General features: G+C 28.2%; 1 protein-coding gene across 3 annotated transcripts in view; it reads left to right on the forward strand.

Moving 5' to 3' along the window:
• Nucleotides 1-16,294, forward strand: part of Arc42 (Activator-recruited cofactor subunit 42) — a 39,788-nt gene extending 23,494 nt beyond the window's left edge. For all 3 annotated transcript variants that reach the window (XM_075362287.1, XM_075362288.1, XM_075362286.1), the window contains 4 exons: nt 1,019-1,146; nt 4,503-4,598; nt 9,268-9,333; nt 13,364-16,294. In XM_075362287.1, coding sequence (XP_075218402.1) covers nt 1,019-1,146; nt 4,503-4,598; nt 9,268-9,333; nt 13,364-13,507 — 434 coding nt within the window. In that variant the 3' untranslated portion in view covers nt 13,508-16,294. The remainder of the gene's footprint in view (nt 1-1,018; nt 1,147-4,502; nt 4,599-9,267; nt 9,334-13,363) is intronic.
• The last annotated feature ends 3,231 nt before the right edge of the window (nt 16,295-19,525 follow it).

Raw genomic sequence — 19,525 nt, forward strand, 5'->3', positions numbered from 1 at the left:
TAAATAACAAACCAAAGCAAATTTTATGTGTGTAATCTTTAAAAATACATGTATAACATTTTCAACTATGTTGTGGCCATCTTTAGTGGCTGGTGCTACTGTTCTCATTCTGGCTCCAGCTGATGTATACCTGAATATCTGGTGCTTCTTTTTTAAGCTAGATGTGTAGTTAGAATGTAGATGAAAATAGTGTAGAGCTTAAATTTTATATATTCATTTAATATGTTGTATGTTTATATGTACTCATAATGTTTAAGCATGTTAAGATGTGGTCCTTTTTGCGAGTACATAGAATGTCATATTTTTGTCGCACAAATGCAATGTAAAGTGTTAGTGTATCAATGTAACTAAATAAAAAATTGTGATAATTGAAAACTTTGTAGGTATGAAAAAACCAATTAATCTTTTCAAAGCATTTTTCAGAGCACAATGCAGAAATTGAGAATACAAACAGCAAAACATAACACTTGATAAAACCAATCACAAAATGAAATCCTTTCAATGTTTATGACTAGTGGTTTGATACCAGAAACTAGTCATGACTATTAGAAAATGAACATTACTGATTAAATATAGGGAAAATTTACTTTTTGTTTATGCTATTTAAAACATGTTATTTGTCATAGTTAAGAAATATTCTTACGGATTTAGAAAAATGTATATTGTTAACTCATAGTACAGTTTTTCACTGTCACTCTAGATGCTCTCATGTCTTAAAAATTCTTGTCAGAATTAAATGTAAAGCCATAGCTTTTCACACGATATCAACCAATTTATTAATTTCAACTAAGGAGATTTTATTCTAAATTACATGATCTGTTAAAATTTAGATTTTTTAGTTTTCTTAATTTAATTCCAGATTTGATTGTAAACAATGACCCTCAATTTGGTCACAAACAATGACAAGAGCACAGATAAGCTTGAAATTTATATTTTCATACCTTCTATGCAGTAATTAACTATTATTTTTTAATAATAATCATTATTAATTATTTGAAATTGTGCATCTAATTCACAGATTCAGGACGAATTGGTATTGCTTCACAAGCACTTGGAATAGCTCAGGCTTCCCTTGATTGTGCAGTGGAATATGCTTCTAAAAGAACTGCATTTGGTGCTCCGATCATAAGGTTACAAGCTATACAGGTAATTACTTTAGGCTGAAACATTGCAGCTGAATTACATTATGAACAACAATTCATGATCTTCAGTTAAAAAAAAAATTATAGATAATAATAACTACTCCAGCCAGTTTTGTGTCCTTAATAACTTGCAGAACCTGTTCCTGGAAGAAAGGATAATCAAAAATTACATTTTAAGTAATCACATTTCAGGAGAGTTGTCATGTCTACTAGTCTTGTTAGACTACAATAATAATCATTAATAATCTTTAACAATAATTAGTTAATGATGTTTAACTACGAAACTTTGTTTTTAAAAAAAGCATATAGTTAAAATTTTCAAGTAATTTCTGGACATAACATCTCCAAAGTAAGAATAAAAAAATAATTAAACATTTTTTTAACCACCCAAAAAGATGTATTTTCTCAACATCTTTTGGGTTTTTAAACCATCATCAGGAGATTAAAAATATTTTAAGTCAAAAAATTAAAATGAGAATACAGTCATGACTGTTTGAATGTCAACAATATACTGAAGATAATATAGTGAATTCTGGTGGAATAAAATATAATTAAAGGAAACCATATTATAAATATGATAATTTAGTTTTTTATGATTATTATCCCTTTATATTTGTATTTAGGACATATTTAAGTAATTTATCTTTAAAAAGTTTTTGTTCATTAATTAAATTTTTATGGTTACTGTATATGTGCAATTTTTCTAAGTTATTAAAATTATTAAAATATATCAGCGGAAACCATGTTTAAGAAATTTATTCCAAGTACAAAATTTATCTTTTCCATGTATGATATTGCTGTCAGCACTATTAAAATTTTATTTTACTTTCTTGAAGTGGATTATTGAATATTTTATGATATTTATTACTTTTCTTCCTAGTCCCATTTATATGTGTATAGGTAGATACTGGTGTGTTAGAATGCATGAATTCTTGAGTAGTTGCATGTAGATTGTCAAAAGAAAGAGGATGATGTCATGTCTTTCTAAAAACATTAATGATTCAGTTCCTGCCTTATCTTTTACTTTTGGTATAAGCTATTTACATATTTTAATTTGAGTAATTCATTTCCTCCTGTAATTGTTTCTCAAGTGAGAATGGTTATTTGTTATGCACTAGTATAGTCATTCATTAAATACATATTACTGTTTTATTGTTATAATTACTTTACCAAGAGAAAAATTCATTGTCATATCAGATCAATCTGAATTCATCGCACACACATGTATTGCACACAACCATGTATGTTATATGTATCACACATCACTATAATTGTTTACACTGTGATGAATCTATTGATAAGTCTGGCACTAACTATTGTTTCTAATAGTTATTGTTCGTCAAGTTATAAAACTTTTAAATTGCACTGTAATACAGTTAAAAAGCTTTGTGTATTATAAAACTTATATTTTTTATAGGCAAAACATTAATTAATTGAATCCCAGTTGTTTTATTTTTATTATGTTGGCTGAATTTACAGAATAGTAATTAATAGTTAGTAAGTAAATCATTATGTTAAGAGTGATGTATAAAAATTATAAACAAAAGCAAGTCAATTAAAATATTTTCTATTTAGTAAAGATTTTTTATATTCTAACCAATATTCAATACATAAAACATTGTTGAAAACTTGAATTTTTCAGGATTTCTTTTATTTGTTACAATCAATGTTGCTATGCTTATAAGAATTGACCTATGCACACCTTCATTCATTGCAAAAAAAAAGTAAAATTTTATTATGTATTTTTTGTTGAGGTGTTTTTTTTTTAGAGTACATAATACACTTAAAAAGGTTTTAAAGTGTATGCAATTGTTATTTATTTAAAAAAAAAAGTCTTATTCATTTTATCTTTATATTTCCACTTCAAAATAATCCTCTTCTGATAAAACGTACTTATGTAACATTTTTTCTGCATTCAAAAACTTTTTAGGTGTGTTTTCAGTGTAACCTTCAGTTTGCTTATTGATTTTGGTTTAATGTCTAACAGTTGCAAAAAATTCTATTTTATAGAATGAATTGTCAACTTCTTGAAAAAGCAACAATGTGTGAACTGGTGCATTATCATGGTGTAGTTTCTATGAATTGCCTTTTTGTAAAGCTAGTCATGGTTTTTTATAAATAACTTTTTTCAAACAATATAAAGTTTCTAAGTAATATTTTTTATTGATCATATCACCTCAGGGTAAAAATGTATAAAATATAATACTAAAACAATTTAAGTAAACAGTAATAGTAATTTTAATATTTGATGGAACTTGACTATTTCTTGTCTTCACACACTTGGGAGCTTCCATTGAGATGATTAGACATTCATTTTGATGTAATAGCAAGTATCCGTGATTCATCAACGTGTTGCGCTGGAGTAATGTTATGTCATCAGTGACTTTTTAGCAATCTCTTGTTCCTTATGTAACAATTTTGAAAAAGCTTTTCTTTATTAATCCCATGCCCAAAACATTTAGTGAATATTGTTTCACATGAACAATATGAGATACCAGGCTTTGCTGAAATTTTCCTACTGATGATATTTTCATAACAAATTTTTTCTTTAACTGCTACTTTTTAATTTGCTAATGACTGTTTAGTTTTCCAATTTTTAGCATCTTTAACTGACTTTTTTTTTATGAACCATCTTGCATGGATATTTTCCATTTATCGACTGCTCATTGCTGTAAAGTAGATATTTTTTATTTTTTCTGTATTTTTCAGAAAGTCTTTTACAACATCTTAGAGCATTTAGTTTCATATTCTATACAAATTTTGATGAAACTTCTTTGATTGTTGTGAATTATATCAGAACAGTCAAATACAATTTACACATGTGGCTATTAAATCTGAACTACAGATCAAATATGAGTCTACATATAGACTCATATAGTCAAGGAAAAAAGTGGTTTTATCCAAATATTTTTATCAAACCTCTTACATTATTATTCTCTTAATGAATTAACATTTTCTTCTTAGAGAAATTTTAAACCCTCATATTTGAGTTAACCAAGAATAATTACTTAACCAGTTGTTTCAGCTGTTTAATGCTGATATTGCTTTTCATTTTTATCATTTAGTAACGTATCTGTCATGACTATTTCAGAAAACCCAAGGTGGGATAAGCAAGGTTATGATATAGTAAAAATATTCTAAATACACAGGCACACAAGTTGATTTGTAATCATTATGAATTTAAACTGGAAGAAGTCAGTGTAAATCATTTGTAATTTATATTATTAATTTATGTACATGAGATGCTGTAACAGCTGGTAAGCCTGCTTATAGATATTTTGTTACATTGTGTAATTATTTTATAAATTTTTCCTTTTCAATTATCACTCTATTATTTTGCATATATTGTTCTTCTTTCAGCAAAAAATTGCTGATATGTCTTTGAAATTAGAGAGTTCAAGATTACTGACCTGGCGTGCTGCTTACCTTAAAGACCAAAAGAAACCATATACTAAGGTGAGTAATAAATATCAATTTCATTTATTGTTTCAAATTATTAAGTACAATATTGGTGAAGAATTTATATTACTTGTCCAAGTTTAATTTTAATTACTTACCAAAGAATCTGTTAACATACTATTAAATACATAGGGGTCACTGGATTTTTAAAAATCCAGTGACTCCTATGACTTCCTTGGGTCCACCATCATCATTCATAATTAAGAATTTTATTTTAGCGCATTTTCTAGCATGAGTTGTGTATAACCAATGAAAAATTGTTATGTAGTACTGTTTTCATACTTGCACCATATGTTATAAATAAAATTTTGTTGTGAATTGTTTTTAGAGTATTTTTATACAGTTATATAACATTTCAGTGAAAAATTTTATGTGACTGAAATTTAATTGTGATGAATATCATCAGAGTTACACAGAACTGATTTTGGTAAAAAGTGTGTAATTGAATTTGTTTCTTAAATTCCTTGTATATATAGTAATTTATTACATCATATTTACTAATTATTATAACAGCCTACTTATATAAATTGTTAAAATTACATTTAGAAGATAACAAGTGAAATATATGTAGATAAGACTAACTTGAAGTAACTTTATAGTATTGATTTCTAAAGAGTTTTCACTATAATCATGTAACAAAATATTAATTCCTGCATTTTTATCATTTTTTTTTGTTGAAATATTAAATTTTTGTGTGTGTATATTATGTACAGAGACAAAATTATAACTCAGTTTTCTACCAGCAGTACAGTATTCAATAATGCATCTTACCTTATACTTATTGCTTTTCCATTTTAAGAGCACTTTCGAGGGTTTCCCTCATCGTCAGTTAATAAATTTTTTTTTTAAATCACATTAAATTCAAAAACATTAAAATGGTCGCGTATTATAAAAATATGTATTCAAAAAATTAAAATAAAATATTTCATGTGGCCTGCCACACGTACAGCTCTAACATTATTTAAAAATTTTATTTACTAAATTATATGAATGTGCTGTTATCTATGGCAGTTTTGATAAAAAGACATTATCAAACTCTGCACATTAATCAAGTGAAACTTTTGTCTATACTTGTAGATATAATATTTTTCTAAAATATTTAATTTTGTTATTATTATTATAATAATAATTTTACAATTATCCTTTACAATTTCTATTATTTTTAAATTTGTATCTGAGTTGGTGATTGAATATTTATTGATTATTAAATGGTCTGCAAGATTGGAGAAACCTAATTTATTGTTTTTATAAGATCTAAAGTGTTTTGCAAAAATTGCCCTAAATGATCTACTAGTTTTCCCAATATAAATTTTGTTACCATCATTGCGTGTTATTTTATAGATATCACACAAATAATTAAGACCATTATCATCATTATGCATTTTTAAATGTTTTATTATATGATTGTATGGTCTATAAGCTATTTTATATGTTTTATATCATTGTAAACATTAACCAAGTTTTCAATAATGTTGTTAGTATAGGAGTATTTTATATAAATATTTTCATCATCAAATTTATTATTTATAGGTATCAACGTTGTTGCATTATTAGACTCAATTTCTGTTTTTTATAAATATTTTCAATTAATGATCTATTTCTGCATCCAGTTTTTCTTTATTATTTTGTGTGTAATGTATTGCTCTATTTAACATATTTGTAAATATATTAATTTTGTGTGCCCAAGGATGATTCGATCTTCTGTTAATAGTTATTTTACTAGTTGTTGGTTTCTTATAGATAGATGGATGTTATAATTTTATTACTTTTACTAATTTCTGTCAACATCTAAAAAATTTATTTTTCTGTATTTGTCTGTTATGTGTGTTCGCTGTAGACTAAAAGCTACTGGACCGATTTACGCACAAGGAAAAAGGGAAAAATTGAAAAGGTAAAATGGAAGGAAAACAGAGAAAAGTAAATGGAAAGGAGAAAAAAGGAAGGGGAAAAAGGAAATAAGGAAAGATAAATGGGTGAAGGATAGGGAAATGGTGGAAAGGGAATGTGGTAAAAATGAAAATGGGAAAAAGAAAGGGTGAAAGGGAAAGGTTAAATTTTATGAAGTTCCGTAATGTTCATCTTGTTAATGTTTTATCAAACTTTCAATTGTTTTCATTTAATCTATATATATACTCTAATCTAGCAATAGCGAAGTATTGCTGGGTCTGCTGGTATTTATATATATATATATATACACATACACACACTCTCACACTAAAATTATTTATATATATTTAAATTCTGTTAAATAAACCACTTAGTACAGAATATTGTGATGACATATCTCATCTTAATTTTTCATGAAAGCACTTTTTCGTGGGTTCCTGCACCCTCAGTCGTGATTGAATTAATTCTGTTATAATTTTTTATAATTTCAGTAAAATAATATATATACCAGTTGAACCAAAAGTCATTACCCATCGTAAAGGTCATTATTTTAATATAAAACAAAACCAAATTGAATTCATAACTAACTCTTTATTAAAGCTACACGATTATTTATTACATTTTTCTGAAAATGTTTTTCATTTTTGTTGATACATTTCTGCAGACAACCTGGGACACTTAAGCATATTTGTCTGCACAGTCTTGAATTGGAATGTATTTCTTCAAGAGCATTTTGAATAGCTTCTTTCAAGTCCTCAATTATTTGTGGTTTTGTAATGTAGACTTTGTCTTTAAAAATTCCCCAAATGATAAAATCCTTGGATGTGAGGTCTGGAGACATGGGTGGCATTTCTATTGTTGCCCCTTGCTGTCCGATAACTTTCCCACCACATAAATCATCAACGTATCGCACAGCTGTTGCATAATGAAGTGGGATTCCATAATGTTAAAAGTAAAGTAAGGTGAAGTTGTCATAGTTCATTTGTAGCCCTGGAATGGCATAGGTTGCCAACATTTCCAGGTAGTTCTCTCCAGATACTATTCCATCAAAAACCCAAGGCCTGATTATTATTTCGACATGAGATACCACTCCAAACAGTAACACTTGGTTGATTTAGCTGCCTCTCAAAAACAATTCTATGGTTATCTGAATACCAATAGTATTATCTAATATCAATAGTATATCTAATACCAATAGTTGTCTGCTGACATGGCCTGTTAATTTGAAAGTCGCCTCATCACTCCAAATTATCTTAGAAAACAACTTGTTATGTAAGATAGTTAGAAGTAGTTGTAGAAGTAAGACGTCTTGAAGTAAGAAGTCTTACTTCATTTAACATTGTCTCACAAAATTGAAGCTTACAGTCAGGATCATCTTCCAATAGGCCATGTATGAGATGAGGTATGTAATGTTTGAATTTAGCCTTATATAAATTTTCCGAACAGAAGTTCTAGAAATATTCTGTTCAAGAGATAGCCTATGAGTAGACTTTTTAGGGTTTTGGATAACCGCTTGTAAAACTGTAAACTTAGTTTCATCACTTAATGATGGCCTACCTGACCTGGAGCAGTCTGCTGCAGATGCATTTCTGTCAAAATGTTTTTCTAAATTGTAGACAGCCTTCCATGTCGGTGGAACAGTGTTGAAATGATTATTCTACTCATTTATTTTAAAATTATAACCATCTTTATACCAGGTTTTTAAAGCAAAAACTGTTTCTTCATTAGTAAACATCTTCACAAGTTGGAATCAACAGTGTCCAATGAACATAATAACAGCTGTATACAACAGATGTTTGATTGAATAGCAGTGCACTCTGGTATTTGTGTCAATAGTTATTTAATGAAAACAAAAGGTGGTAATTTAAAATTGAAGGAAGCTCACAAACAAGATTATCTTAATGTTTACAATGGGTGTATGACCTTTAAGAAAATAATATATTTAAAAAATATAAACCACATCTATTAAAAACACTGCACATTAAAAATAAAGTTACAAAAAGTAACATGGATGCAAATCAGGTGTGTTGGGATTATAACAAGAAGCTCTGCACCTCTTTGGAGGTCAGTAATTTTTTTTAAAAATCTGTAGTAGTTCCATGACATATTTATGAGAAATGTACAAAATGTTTTAGCGCATTTTGTCTTTGATTTCTTATAAATTAGAATTTTTTTGGGCCAAGCACATATGAAAAAACAAATCTAAAATTTTGTCACTATGTAGAATGTTACTACTCATTTTTTTATAAAATTTACTTATTAGTTCTTTAGTACAATTAGTTCATTTTAGATAGAATATTCACTTTTATCAAGTGCATAAACCATCTAACCCGAACAGACTATAATCATTCTATCCTTACTATTATAATTTACAACATTGGAAAACAGTGTCTGTTTATATCAGTAGTTAATAGTTACATACTGTTCATTTTTTCACAAAATAGGTGAAGCTTATGAAAAGATGATAGTATAACATTCTTTGCATTACTGAGGTGAAAAGTATGGACAAAATCACGGCCAGAGTAAAAACACAGGGGCCTAGTCCCTCCCTTATAATTTTTTTTATACTAGACTTCCATTGGTAGTTAAAAATATTTTATTATCCTTCAGAATAAGGATGATGTTTTTACAAAATTACATTCATGATTTTGGTTGTATTTGTATCATTTAATTGTAAATTTTCATGAAAAAATTGCATAAAAACCAGAATAGTTATGTCATCGTAATATACTGTAATCTTCTTTTTACACAACAGTAATCTTTTCTTTTTTTTTTGCAGGAAGCAGCCATGGCCAAACTATCAGCATCAGAAGCAGCTACTTACAATGCTCATCAGTGTATACAGGTTGGATCTATTGATAGTTGTTATAACTCATTTTAGGTATATTTATTAATTAATTTGCTTTTATCATAGGGGTTTAACTATGTAGATTTATCTCAGTAATTTGGAGTGATTAACCTTTTTTTAATATGGGTCTACTTATACATACATACACAAGCTTATGTGAAAATAAAGAAAAAAAAGTTCATATAAACATACAGTTAAATACGTATAACATACATACATTAAATACAGTACTGGGTCCTGTTTAATTCAGTTTTTCAGGTCAAAAGCCATAAAATACTATCAAATTTATCCCTGAATTTAAATTCTAGGAACTTTAGTATGGTTTCATTTTATCATTAAACAGAAATCAGGATGAAATTTTTTAAAATGACCGTCCAAATTATGCTGAAATTTTTCATTCATTATTCCTTATGAATGGTGTTTTGAAATCTATCACCCCAAACTGTGAACTTTTATAAGGCAATAAAAAAAAAACTAAATCCATTCATATAAGCAGAGATTTCGAAGATTGGGCAGAAAATAACCAGAAAATTTTTTTTAGCATAATCCAGCAAATAAATAAGCAGCTTTTTAAAATAGCCAAAAGCACATAAACAATCTCAGGTCCTTTGGGAAACACTCTACTCATTTTGTCAGTGGAAGATGGAAGTATATGCTAACGAACTTTACATTCAGTCGGTTTCTTTTATAGGCTATATTTCTTTTTTAGATGGTTTTTATAAAAGGAAATTATGGGAACACATTTTATGATTCATTCCCCCATAGAGATGAAAAAGAAAATAAATTGTGATTTGTGTAGGGAATATTGGTAGACCAGTTATTTTCAAAACCGAACCACTGATGAATAGGATTTACAAAGTGAAATATAAAACAAAAAATTATCAGTACTAATTAAACAAATTTTCATATGATTGCAACCAATTTGAGAATAATATTTCATAGCAATATGACAGGGTATTGACACTACTGCCTTAAAAATTTCACCTTCTCACAGGACTTGATAATTCATACATGTAAAAAGTCCCATAAATAAGAGGAAATAGAACCTGAAGTTAAAAATAAACAAGTCTAATTTCACACCAATAATATTGCAGCATATAAATAAGTTTTAGAGTAGATAAAATTTGGGTAGATGTTACTAAGAAAGTTTATCAATCAGTAAACCTGATAATAAAAGAAATAAGATTATACTAAGTGTGAGAAACATCTTGCATATTGTTACCACATACTGTGCTTACTAGTAGTGAGCTCGATGCTAACCAGTAAATGTCAGAGCCTGCAGTCCACCTGTGCTCCCTCCTCCTACCAAGCCAGCTGACAGTCCAACATCTCACCAAGGACTGGCTGGCAGCTTTATAAGCAGCAGCACAACAATATGGTAACATTCACACTTGTACCACCACCAGGAGAAGACCGAGAAGAAGGAAAAAGTCCCTTGGCCAGCCCAACATGGGATCTTGCTGACATCCCTGCCAGAGCAACAGGCCTGGCTGGCTCGGCATGAAACTTACTAGCACCAGAAGGCATAGAGATGGACAAGCATCACTCAGGGAGAACCCCCTAGGATGTGATGGAGGAAGACAACCCAACAGTGTAGGGCTCTAGAGGCCACTGCTATACAGACACTGAAGATGGAATCCAACTGCTGTTGACGGGAAACTTCGTCTGATTCCATTGGAGAAGCTGCTACAATGTGTCAAGCCGAGCTGACATTACCGGAGACCAGTGAATGGAGAACTCAACAGCCCTTCTCAGTCCTATCCCCTCAAACACAAACGGCCCTTTTCAGAGGTAACACAAGGTTCTAAGTTACCAAGTGCCATCAAAACAATTCAGCGACAATATATAAGCTGTCTCGCAAAGAAACAGAAAGTATTTAATTGCATGTTCTCCAAGTGAAAATAAAAAAAGGTTCATATAAACATAGGTCTGTAAATTTTCGTTTTTGAGTTACAGTTTGCAAAATATTTCTTCGTGTTTTCTGTTTAATGGTAAAGTGAAGCTGTACTAAAATGCTTGAAATTTAAATTCAGGGTTAAATTTGATAGTTCCTTAAGGCTTTTAACCTGAAAAATTGAATTAAACAGGACCCAGGACTGTATTTAATACATAGTTAATTACAAATAAAATTAATAATTTTTTTTAGAAAATTATCATAAAACACAAAAATTCTAAGGTTTACATATAAGTTCACTAAATGGGCAGTAAAAAAACAAAATTTGTATGAAGTTTAATTCTGAGAAAATCAACACAACATAAAAAAGAGTTTAAGAAATTGAGTTTTAGTAAAAACAAAACAGACCAAAATGTGGTGAAAAATATTGTATTATAATTTAAATCAAAACGAGAAAAAATCAGTTATTAAAAATAAATAAAAAGAAAAAAGGTTTCCAAATCCATATTTATATTAATTTTTTTCTTTATTTTCACAGGTATTTATGTACAAGTAGAGCCATATTAAAAAAAGGCTATTAAACAGATTTTACTTTCTCACTACCTACTTTCTGACGTTAACAATTAAAACCTTCCATTTCTTTTTAATTGAAAAATAAAATTTTAATTACTTCCATTATGTGTCAAGAAAACTTAATTATTAATTTAATAGTAATATTGAAGTTATTAACTTATCTAGTTGTTTTATTTATATTTATTATTTTATTTGTATGACATCAGTCTACTGAGTCATTGTACGTATTACGCATGCATGTCATACTCGTCCATACAGATCTGTATTTAGCAGGTTATTAACCAATTAAACATCATCCAGTCTTGTTTTTTCTTTCTGTCATTTAGTGTGTTCTTTATACATTTAGTTGAATGCATTACAAATGAAAATGATGCTGTTTTGTTTTTCCAGGAACACCCATGTACAAGTAAATGATATGATTTTATGAGTGGGTGGATGTGCTTCAAGGGGGGGGGGGTGTACAGAATTTAAATGGTTATACCAAAATACATTTCTGACTTGTCTAAATTACCATTTTGGAAAATAGTATTTTTCATTTATGCTTCGGCAAAGGGCCTAGCATCAGTCAAGTTTTGTACACATGAATTATAAATTGACTACAACACTTTTGTGGACTTGAGTAACTATGTGCACGAGGTTTGTGCTCACAATATCATTAACAATCCAGTGATAATCGGCAGACCCATGTGACATTGGAAATCTATGAAAGTATGTTCACGCAATGAAAATGTTGGCCATATACTGCCTTGGCAGTGGGTCTTCAGTGGTTGTTTCCGAGAAAGTAAAGAGTATCTTTTGTCACAGTGCCAGATAGAAGCATGCAATCTTTAATGGCTTTGATAACAAATTACATAAAAGCAGGATCAACAGTTTTTTTGGATGAATGGTGAGAATATCGGGGAATTCCAATCCTGCTAGGAAATTAAGTCCACCAAACAGTTAATAATTTGCAAAATTTTGTAGACCCACAAACAGGAGCCCATATACAAACTGTAGAAAATGCATGGAATGAAATACTGTAACAAATGTGGTGTGGTACATATAGAGGAATTATAGATTTGTATCTTGCAGAATTCATGTGGCATCACTGTCATAGAGATCGTGATTTGTGAAAATCCTCTATGATATTCCCACTTTCTGGTCTCCTGAATAAAAATAAGTCAATATTTAATTCTTCTTTTTTTCTTGAGGCTGAAAAATGCTTTTGCATTGTTACCCAGAAAATATTAAAAATAATATAATAACTAAAATTAATGTAACGACTAAACTAAGATTAATGTAACGACAGCAATTTTTTTTTAACCTAATTAAAAAAACATTTAATTCACAAAATCTTCAATTACTTGTAGATCATTATTCTATGGTCCATGCTTTAATGTCAATTTGAAAACTGACATTAGTGTTTCTTGACACATAACAGAAGAGTACAAAATTTTAGTTTGTAAACAGAACTATATCATTTTCAATTTATGATTACATTTCAATAACGAATTAACATGTGTTGTTAAATGGATTCAATCTTTGTATTTTTTTTATTATAGTCAAGATTTTCTGTTTTAGATCCTTGGTGGAATGGGTTACGTTTCTGATATGCCTGCTGAAAGACACTACAGGGATGCAAGGATCACTGAAATATATGAAGGGACTTCAGAAATTCAACGCCTTGTAATAGCAGCTAATGTTATTAAACAGTACAATCTGTGAAAATCAGATTTCTAATAAAATATCCCAATTTGAAATTCTGGTTTTTGTTTTCATAAAAAGTTTGAGTTTATGAAAGTGGTAGTTACAAAATTTCATTTTTTTTTAATTTTGGATAATATAACATCTGAACTATAAATAATTTTGCAATATTTCAAATTTTAATATTAATTGATGTAATGTTGAATGTTGTTGTTAATGTAGACTGATTAATTATTTCTAGTTATTCATTGTTTACATTACAATAATTATGTAAAATGAACCTAAAAAAAAAAAAAAACAAAACAAAACAATAGGTCAGTATAATATGGCTGATTAATTCATCTAAGATAAAGTGCCTTTTAAAACAAATAAACAATGTTAGTGATAGGTATAAATCTGAGAAAATATACTCATGACATACAACTAATGTTTCAGTTCTTAGAAAAATATTAGTTAAGTGAATTAGCACAATCAGGGTATCATGTTCATACATTTTGATACAGAAAATATCTGTCTATTTTTAATTCATGAATTTATTATATGTACAAAATAATTGAATTTCCAAAATATTTTATTTATATGGTCAGGGTTTTTTTGTTATAAATTTAAATTAAGTAAATTGTGCTCATTTTTTAATGAAAATAGATTGTATTTACTTTACAAATTGTTTTTTTGTTGAACCTTATTGTTAAGTATGTTCTAATTTGAGTATCTTCATATGTGCATAATTTTCTAAATCCATTTTGCCATTATGTTCCATATTCAGTTTGAGTGAACACATTCTAATAAAAATTTAATTTATAGAGATGTGTACTGTACAATATACAGTTCACTGTTGCTGACAACCCAGAACCTTTAAATACATTAATAATATGTATTTACCAGGGAAATGTAAATTTTCTTGCTTCCCAAGTATTTCCCTACGGGAATTTAAACAAAATCATTACTTTCACAACAGATACTGTGCTTAAAATGCTATATTGGAGAAAAAATAATAGGCAAGAGGCATTTTTATAAATTTCAGTAACAGAATCTTATAAAAATGATTTGGGAGGTGTAGTTGTTAAGTTCGCTGTGGTCAACCACAACACCTATCATAATGTAAATAACTATAATAGGTAAAAGGTTAAGTTCTGAAATTTAACATAATAGGATTTGTACAGGGAGTTCTTTCAGATGTATCTGTAGCACCAAAATGGACTCTGGTAGGCAGAGATTTCAGTAGTTTTGCGTATTTACAGTTTTTATAATTTCCAAAATTGAAATTAACCGAAGCAAAGTACATCACATTTCACTAAATAGAATTTACTATATAGCTATTTACTGTGTTAGTTCTTTATGACAGCATCTTGTTTGGCACTACTTAATAGCAGCTTATCAGAACCTGCAGAACACTGATTAGCATTTTAAAAAATGTAAATAAAGTTCACACAAATTATAGTAATATACTTCTGGTAGACAATTATTTCTGTGTACTAATATAAATTACTGCTGACATTTCAGTCATCTAATTTCATCCATTAAATATCAGATAAAGAAGTTTGAATGGTTGAAACCAAGCAACACTGGAGTTTTGTAAGATTAGGTTAAGTTTGTTTCATTATTTCAATAGCATTTACATTTTTTTTTTAAATAACATTCTTTTGAAAACAACACCCTAAATATATTAAAAACAAGATGAATGCAAATATTCCGATTCACAAATCTATAAACTAGGATGCCAAGATCAAAATGTAAAAAGCAGTTCTTGAAGGCTAAGATTAGTTTTTATAATTTAATTCAGTATAAGAATTTATGACTTAAGTTCATTAACATGTTTGTGCGAGAGTATACATCATCTTGGTTGGATTTCTGCAAGGTTTTTTTTTAAATTGATTAACTGGAAACAACTAAAGTATACGAAATTTCAGTAAACAGTAAACCCACCACCTCAACCTTTTGGTACATCTCATGAGGTAGACTGTTTACAAGGAAAAGGCAATTTCTTTTCTTTATAAAACTTTGCACTACGGTAACATAAACCCAATTGATCACAGATTTCAGAAATTACATATCATAAACTTTAAATTGTGAAAAAAATTTAAAGAGAACAAATACACATTCACCTCAAGCTATGAAATAACCAAGCTAAAACAACTTTGTAGACTGACATTCTAGCTCACACAAGCATTTGTACACTGACCTTTTTATACTGTCTGAAACACTTGGTGACAGTATCTTGGTTGACAAGGAATTAGGTTAGCTTGTACACTGTTTTTATCTGTTCTATATATTTATGGATTTCAGAAATTGTCACGATTCTTAAGAGGGTATTTCTCTTTGAGATGTGTGCTATTCAGTTCACTGTAATCCTACACCCCACCATTGCAATACATTTCATAGACTTTGTTCACAAGGAAATTAAAATTTCCCTTCTTTATAAATTTTTCCCCTGTGGTAACATAAGTAATCATTACTAATTTTAGGAAAGTTATAATTGCATAGAATTTAAAATGATAAAAAAAAAAGGAACAATTGAATTGAAAAATGACAATTATAGATTAAAGGACAAATATAGATTTATCTTATTACAAAATAGCATTTTCATCCTACTCTATAAAGGGAATTTGTATGTGTGTCTGTCTGTGTCTCCATCCCCTTTAGCTTAGCACTGGAATGTACCGATCACTAGCAGAAAATCCCGATTTGTTAGTATGTCTTGCGGTGGTCAGGTGTATACTTGTTATTACATATTTATTGTACTTGTAATATATATTTATTTCTTTAAATTATATATATGCAAAATAAATATTAATAATATATTTTTTATTTATGTGATTGTTTTTCTTCATAAAATAATGAACTATAACCAAAAATGTAATTACTCAAATTAACCATGATACAACTGGAAAACTGTTTCTTCTGACCATCCTTTTCTGATTTCATTTAATTTTCATATTCATTATTCATCAAATATTCATTTTAATTTAAAAAAGGAACTGCTAACTTTTTTTATTATTAATACTGATGTTTTAATTCACCTTATAAATTCATGTTTTCTATTATTATTTAATATTGAATTTTTATTAATTTTAAATATATTTTTATAGTTCTATTTAGAGCCCATCACAGAGTACTCGGACTAAATTATGTGTAGTTTTTCTTTTAAGGGAATTCTTATTCTAATATTGTTTAATATCATCTTTTCTTTAAGTAATAATGTGTTTTTTTGTTACAAAACTTTTTTTACTAAGTGTATGAAATCAGAAATACTAATTATTATTATCTGTGAAATTAACTAGAAGAAGCAGTAGGTTGAAAAATGACCAATAACTGAAAATCGATGATACAAATTGTTTACACTGGGCAATAAGAACCAATAAAAAGTGTAGTGTGTTTAGTTCTTGGGATGTAGAGGTAATCAATTTTGAACAGCTAATAATCCTATTCCGAGATGCCACCTGCCTGGAGAAGCTAGTTTATAAATAAATTGGTAAGAAAACACTTTTACATTCAACCTAGCATATGGATTTGAACAGCAAGCTTGCTTACATGCCTGTCTAGAACTTTATTTAAAACTTTTAATTAACAGTGAAGATTAGCTTAGGTTCAATATTTTAATGTATTTCTGTACCCGTTATGTGGATATTTCCCAAGAAAACGGGTATTGTTCAGTTTGCTGTACCCACCGTATCCTTCCAATATATTTTGGTAGATTTTCTTTAAAGAAAATGAGAATTTCCCTTCTTTTCAAATTATTTTCCCGGTATAACTTAAAAATAATTATTAAACATATAACTTCAAATAGTGAAAAAAATTGAGCCAAATATTTATTCATTTGAAATGTATAAAATAGGGAAGCTCATATAACTATAAGTTAATGAAAAACAGATATTTTTTATTAATTTCAGTAGAGCATTTTTCTAGGAATCTTGGTTCAGATGTGAATACTTAATTTTACTGTTCCCAACAATTATATATACATACAACACACAGTCTTGGTACTAATGGAGAATTATCAGAATTTGAATTAGCCAGATACCAGGAAAATATAGCAACTCGCCAGAATGCATGAACCAGTTTTTTTAAAAATAGAATGGTCTTTTTCATAAAATATTTCCTTTGAACAGTAGAGCAACTATGACATTTTTTGTTAAGTCAGGAGGAAACACCAGTCCTTTAAACAAAAATAGTAGTTAGCAATTTATAAAGCGATGTGGACAGGTCAAGCAATGACCTAACCACATTATAAAGCAAAGTTGCTTAATGAGAATAACATTTAATTAATTCGCCTAACATGTACAATCACATACATGAAAGAGTAAAGGAAAATCTACTTATGAGCAACTAAGGGGAAAAAAGGATAAACTACCCATGTGTCTGTATATAAAATGCAATTATAATTGTAATTTCATAATTTTTCAATTAAAAATCAATTTTTATTATAAAGTAAAGTAATATTCTTAAGTTTATTGAATAATTACAATAAAATATAATGTAAAACTGTATAACAGAAAAAATATATTATGAAAATTGATAAACACTTTAAAAAAATTTAATTTTCATTTATAATAATAATAATTACAATATAAAAACAAATCATAAACATTATATAATTCTATACAATAAACAGATTTATTTTATCAGGGTGTAACAGGGCAATCCAGCATATCAAAAATAAGCCGTAGTGATACTTACCAAAGTATTTTAATAAAAAAATCTATAAATATTTTGCAGTAAGAAGTACCAACTAATTTTTTAAACATAACCATAATATATTGTGATTTACAAAAAACCTATAATTTTTTTTAGTAAATGTAAATTAAAATTCAATATAAATATTTAAAATGAGTTTTTAATTAAAAATCATATACTGCAAAATTTTTAAATAAAATAAAACTCTGAGATTAGACATAAAATCATTTCTTTTTTGTTATAATTAATAGCAATGAATCAGCTGACAGAACCTAACACCACATTAGTACACAAGAAGTCTTTTCTACGTCACTGATACAGTAAAGCTACTGCAGATCACATTTTATAAATATTGGGTGGATGAGAAACATCCATCCAATTAAATAAGCTTTAAGTTTTGCTGTCAATAATTTTACTATAAGACCAAATTGTAAAAGTTGTTCATGGAAATCTTTGTCGAGTATTTATATTACACATAGGACCTTCAGATTTTGCCTAGACTTTATTTTACGCTCTACAAAATCTGGAAAAATCACATTTAAAAAAAATCTGGATTGCAAAATTATTGTGCAAAAACTGTCAGACCAATTTTGTTGAAATTTGGCATGTTCCTTAATCATACCATACCAAAAGGTTCTTTGAGGCAAAATCTGAAGATCCTATGCAAGTACTCAAGAAAATCTTCTTTTTTGTTGACAGTTATTGCTATTTTTGTATCAATAACATATGTTTCAATTTGCAACCGATGATATTGTGTGTAAAATTTAATATCAAAACTTTTCTCTATCAATTTTTCCTCTAAATGAAGTTATCTTGGGAAATAGGAGAAAAAAAAAATCATACATTTTTGCAATTTTCTTTTACATTTTGTTTAATAAAAATTTAAGCAAACATTTTTCAACTGTTGCATAATGAAATAATTATTTCTGATGATATTCTGGAGGCATAAAGTAAAAATTAGCATCATATAGAAAAAGTCCAAATATGCCTATTTTAAAACACGTACCCTCTGAACTATTATTTTTAGAAACACTTCTGCAATCAGGCTTTTAATATTTTAATTTGGGATGATATAGGCACCCAGAATGTCATAACATACATAATTCTTATAATTAAAACTTGTTTAAGATAAAAGATTTAATTTTTTTTTAGTCAAATATGCTTTTAAAATGATATAAAAAAACAAGTATATATATAGTCACAAGAATATTGCCATTGTACTACAAAAATTCACATCATATAAATCATTATTATTTTCAAATTCTAGCAAATGGTTCTTTAAATCCCTAAATCTTACTACAAGTGAATATCTCTGTATGGCTGAGGATAATTCACTAGACAATAAAACTTAATCAGAAGAATCAA

Source organism: Lycorma delicatula, chromosome 4 (assembly GCF_047948215.1).
Source record: "Lycorma delicatula isolate Av1 chromosome 4, ASM4794821v1, whole genome shotgun sequence".
In the NCBI taxonomy this organism is placed as follows: Eukaryota; Metazoa; Arthropoda; class Insecta; order Hemiptera; family Fulgoridae; genus Lycorma; species Lycorma delicatula.